The sequence below is a fragment of the Echinops telfairi genome, unplaced genomic scaffold (genome assembly GCF_000313985.2).
Source record: "Echinops telfairi isolate 266 unplaced genomic scaffold, ASM31398v2 ScPeMD7_7469;HRSCAF=8507_1, whole genome shotgun sequence".
Lineage (NCBI taxonomy): Eukaryota > Metazoa > Chordata > Mammalia > Afrosoricida > Tenrecidae > Echinops > Echinops telfairi.
Genome location: NW_022111373.1, coordinates 5,839,492 through 5,843,676, shown reverse-complemented (window position 1 = coordinate 5,843,676; position 4,185 = coordinate 5,839,492). Strand labels below are relative to the sequence as shown.

The 4,185-nt window shown below is 35.3% G+C and overlaps 1 protein-coding gene across 2 annotated transcripts in view; it reads left to right on the top strand.

Annotated features, from left to right (window-relative positions):
- The window catches only part of UBE2B (ubiquitin conjugating enzyme E2 B), an 11,133-nt gene extending 7,873 nt beyond the window's left edge, over positions 1 to 3,260 (top strand). For both annotated transcript variants that reach the window (XM_004696617.2, XM_045285082.1), the window contains exons 5-6: positions 1,196 to 1,284; positions 2,312 to 3,260. In XM_004696617.2, coding sequence (XP_004696674.1) covers positions 1,196 to 1,284; positions 2,312 to 2,440 — 218 coding nt within the window. In that variant the 3' untranslated portion in view covers positions 2,441 to 3,260. The remainder of the gene's footprint in view (positions 1 to 1,195; positions 1,285 to 2,311) is intronic.
- The last annotated feature ends 925 nt before the right edge of the window (positions 3,261 to 4,185 follow it).

The following is a 4,185-nucleotide window of genomic DNA, read 5'->3' as shown; positions in this document are numbered from 1 at the left end:
GGGTGTGTGTGTGTGTGTGTGTGTGTGTGTGTGTGTGGTTTCAAAAAGTCTATGGGAAAATGAAAAGATAATGGACTATTGCCTTGAACTGTTTGATGACTGTACATTTACATATGTATAGAAATACTATGGAAATTTCTAATATTAAATATTCATAATTTTAATAGCTGCAAAATGTTCCATTTTGGGTTTACTGTAATATTGTCTGTCCGATGAATGTTTTTCTTTTGTTACTGTGATTTTTTTAACTTATTTTCACGAGCCCTTTAAATATTCTTAAAATTTAATCTTTTCAAATACCCATAATTATTTCCTTAAGATACATTTTTAGAAGTAGAATTCCAGGGTCAAAGCATTGTATATTTCTAAGGCTTTTGATATCATTTTCCATTTTTTTCCTTCTCAAAAGTTGATCCCATTTCTCATACTGATAACATTTATATTATGATTATTCTTAATATGTAGTTGTTGAGAGCCTCTTGTAATTGAATTTGGCCTCCCTTAACTTTCTTGTTTCCTTCTATTACAATTATATTCCTAGATTATAACTTAACGTGGGAAAGACTTTCCATTTATAAACTTGACTAATTTCAGTGTGGTCTTTCCCCATCAGATAACATTTCCAGGCGTCTAAATCTCTGGTACTACAAATTTGAGGGGTGGCTACGGCGCTCACTCCCCAGAGAGGAGGGGAGTGGTGTCTGGGGTCAAGGTGACTGTCCAGTGGCAGATGTAGTCTGTCTTCGTTGCTTCATTACTGTGAAGTTGATTTGTTCTTCCAGCTGCCTTAAAAATGTTTTTAACTAAGATGGTTGTGCGTTTTCTTGTTTGTGGGAATCTTAGCTTTGAGATTGGTTTTTCTGTTAAGACTGATTAGCTATTTTAGTTACTGTCTGTTGTTTAAAACTTCTAATTGGAAAAAAAAAGAAAAGAAAAATGAGGAGCTGATTCCAGGAGCCCAAGCGGAAAGCGAGTGTTTTGAGAATGATGAGGGCAACAAATGTATGTGTGCTTTACACAATTGATGTATGTATGGATGGTGGTAGAGAGCTGTATGAGCCCCAATAAAATGATTAAAACACAAAACAAAGAAAACTTCTAATTGGACCAAGCATTCTGGTTGTGGTAAAGATGACTGTTACCTGCTAGATGTGGCAAAGGTAGTCTGTAACCAGTTCTGGTGTTGTCTTTGCAGTGTATGCTGATGGTAGCATATGTTTAGATATCCTTCAGAACCGATGGAGCCCAACATACGATGTGTCTTCTATCTTAACATCAATTCAGGTAAGTGTGTGTGTCAGAGTTCTGTGGGTTACAACCCTTTCTCAATAATCTAAAGTTCAAGTGAGCAAATGAACTTTCCCAACATCCAGGTAGCCCACTGCCAGAGCTTAAACAAGAATTCATGATTTTCAGGGAACAGGTCTGATTTTTCATTAGTGACCATTAAATCCACATCCCTTTTCTGGTCATGTGTAAATGGAGTATTTTCTCGGATCAAACGTAGTTATTCTCATAAAACGTAGTCCGGGTTAGGAAGAAGACTGGAAAAATCATTTGGGGAAGAGAAAAAAAAATCTATTGCTTGGAAAACCATAGAGACCTCAAGAAACAGGCAAGTGCAGAGAAGCATCTGGATGTTGCCTCATCCAAGAAACTGTTTTTGAAGACAAGATTGCCAAAGCAATTTGAAAGTTTATGCCCCTCATATTTCAGAATTGACCTTGAGTGACAGTTGTGGAGAAGAAGTAGAATGAGGGATGTTTCTGTTGTGTGGATTTGAGAAGAGAAGTAACATTTTGTTTATTGGCTATAATTTTTTATCACTTGATTCTGTCATTTTGTAAACACTGTTTTCAGCGTATCTATTTTGTTCCGTTGTGTATGCGTGCTCGTTATTTTGTTGATTAAAGGAAATAAGATTTCATCACCGGACACACTGCCAGGCATTTGCAAAGGAATCACAGTAATAGATATGTAGCCTTGGAAAGTGTCCGTAACTAAATCAAGCTTTTTTCTCTTGGTAATGAGGAAGGGTCAGTATATTGAAAACCACTGCTTTGATTTCTTTGAAATTAGATGTTGTAAAGTAATTCAGAGCTATGCTTTTGGAAGCTTAAGTTCTCTCACCAGTAGCTCTGCCTCCTTTTTTATATTTTACATCAAAGTCACTTCTGAACTCATTTAGACTTCTAAATATGTAAGAAATACTAATCTCTGCCATTGAGTATTATTACATAACTTTAGTATGCTCTATAACTGACACTTGTTGGTATTAAAAGTACATCTCCAAATCTTTTCTCCCTTCTAGTCTCTGCTGGATGAACCAAATCCAAATAGTCCAGCCAATAGCCAGGCAGCGCAGCTTTACCAGGAAAACAAACGAGAATATGAGAAAAGAGTTTCGGCCATTGTTGAACAAAGCTGGAATGATTCATAATAGACAACTGGTCTGTTAATCTTTTCATCATCGTTGTGTATAATTTACCTCTGAGTAGAAAGGCTAACAAATTTTAAGTGCCACAGGTTTTAAGGATTCTGCAGAGAAAAAAAAAAAAAAAGTCCTTAAGTTTAGAACCTACAAAAGCTTGTGTATCTTGATTAATGTACTTTTTATTGCATGGTGTGAACTAAGTTATTGCTACATAAATTTGTAATATATCCTGTTTGTATTTTTTTCCAAGTGTATAATGTTGGTGTGGAGTTTTCATGACAGAATATACACATTTTGTAAATCTGTACTTTTTTCAAATATTGAATGCCTTATTTTTGAATTCTTTAGATTTTTAAATTGGAAAAAAGCACTTAAAGTTTTTTATATGTGAATATTACATGTAAAGCTGTTAAAAATACATGACTTCAGTGCAAGAGACTTTGTCACTTATTTCCTTATCTTTGCAGGAAGCTTAATAAGTCTCTAGCTCTCTCCATCAATTGATAGTTTTATTTCCAATTTCCAGACAACAGATTTATATTTTATCAAGAAATCAATTCAAATTTTGATTCTAACCACTAATTATAATTGCATACTTTGATTGTAACTATCTTAGTTTTAATTGATGAATTATTTACATAACTGGTTTAATTCTGTCTACTTCTGTATTTCGGCCACTTGTTGTGGTTTCTTCATGCACTACTTATTGTTAAACTGTACCTTCTGCACTTAGTACCTCGACCATGAGCAGAGAGCGATGGTTGTTGTTTGAAAAGTATCTTCAAAAGGTCTTGGATTGATGAAGAAAGTAAAACCATGAACATTTACCAAAAAGTCATGCCCCGTTATTAACAATAAGAATTGGTTGTATTAGTATGAGCAAGGTAGATGTTTGCAAGGAATCTTGGTATGATTTCAACATTTGAAATTGCCTTTTAATACAATTTCTTTCTTTCTTTCTTTTTGTGGGTGGGAGCAGGGAGGTTTAACACCGGGACCTGCTGAGTTGATTTCTTTCGTGGGGATTTCTTCTTTTTTAATCTCCTACATTGTATAAAATTTAGTTCATTGGACAGTTGTACTGAGTTTAGTTTACCAGAAAAATTTCAAACACAATATTGTGGAAAGCTGAGACCAGTCTATCTTATCTTATGCCTTCAAATAGTGTAGAAAATGGAAAATATGCTAGTAAATATTTTGGAACCATCTGTGTAGTCTTGGTGCTGGTAAAAGTAGTTATGTGAGTGGCTATTAAAACTCCACAAAGTTCTTGTCAAATCAGTACTAGCTCAGTGGGAGTGAACTAGCAGCTCTCCATTGGAAGACGGTTATAGCATGGCAATGTGAACAAATTCTGTTCGCAAAGTAAAGTGTGACATTGGAAGTGCTGATCTTTGACTCAAAGAGGAGTCTGCTCACTGGAATCATGGCAACAAAGACATTTTGTTTAAAGGTATTTTTGGTCATATGAAATGTGTGATGCCGTTGTAGTTTAGCCTACAACAAAGGAGCTGTATGGATACTTAGCCTAGTGATTGACTCAGAATAAGTGTGCAGTGTGGGTGAGGACTTTTCCTCTTACTTCATTAAATTATATAGGGAGACTGCTTCAAAATCCATTTTTATCCTTAGTTTTCCTTTCCCTGTTTAAAACTGGAACCTGTCAGGTATTGACAGATGTCTCCCATTGTGGAGAGGTCAGTGGTCAACATTACACAGCAACACCCTCACGTAGTTCACGTTTCCCTTGG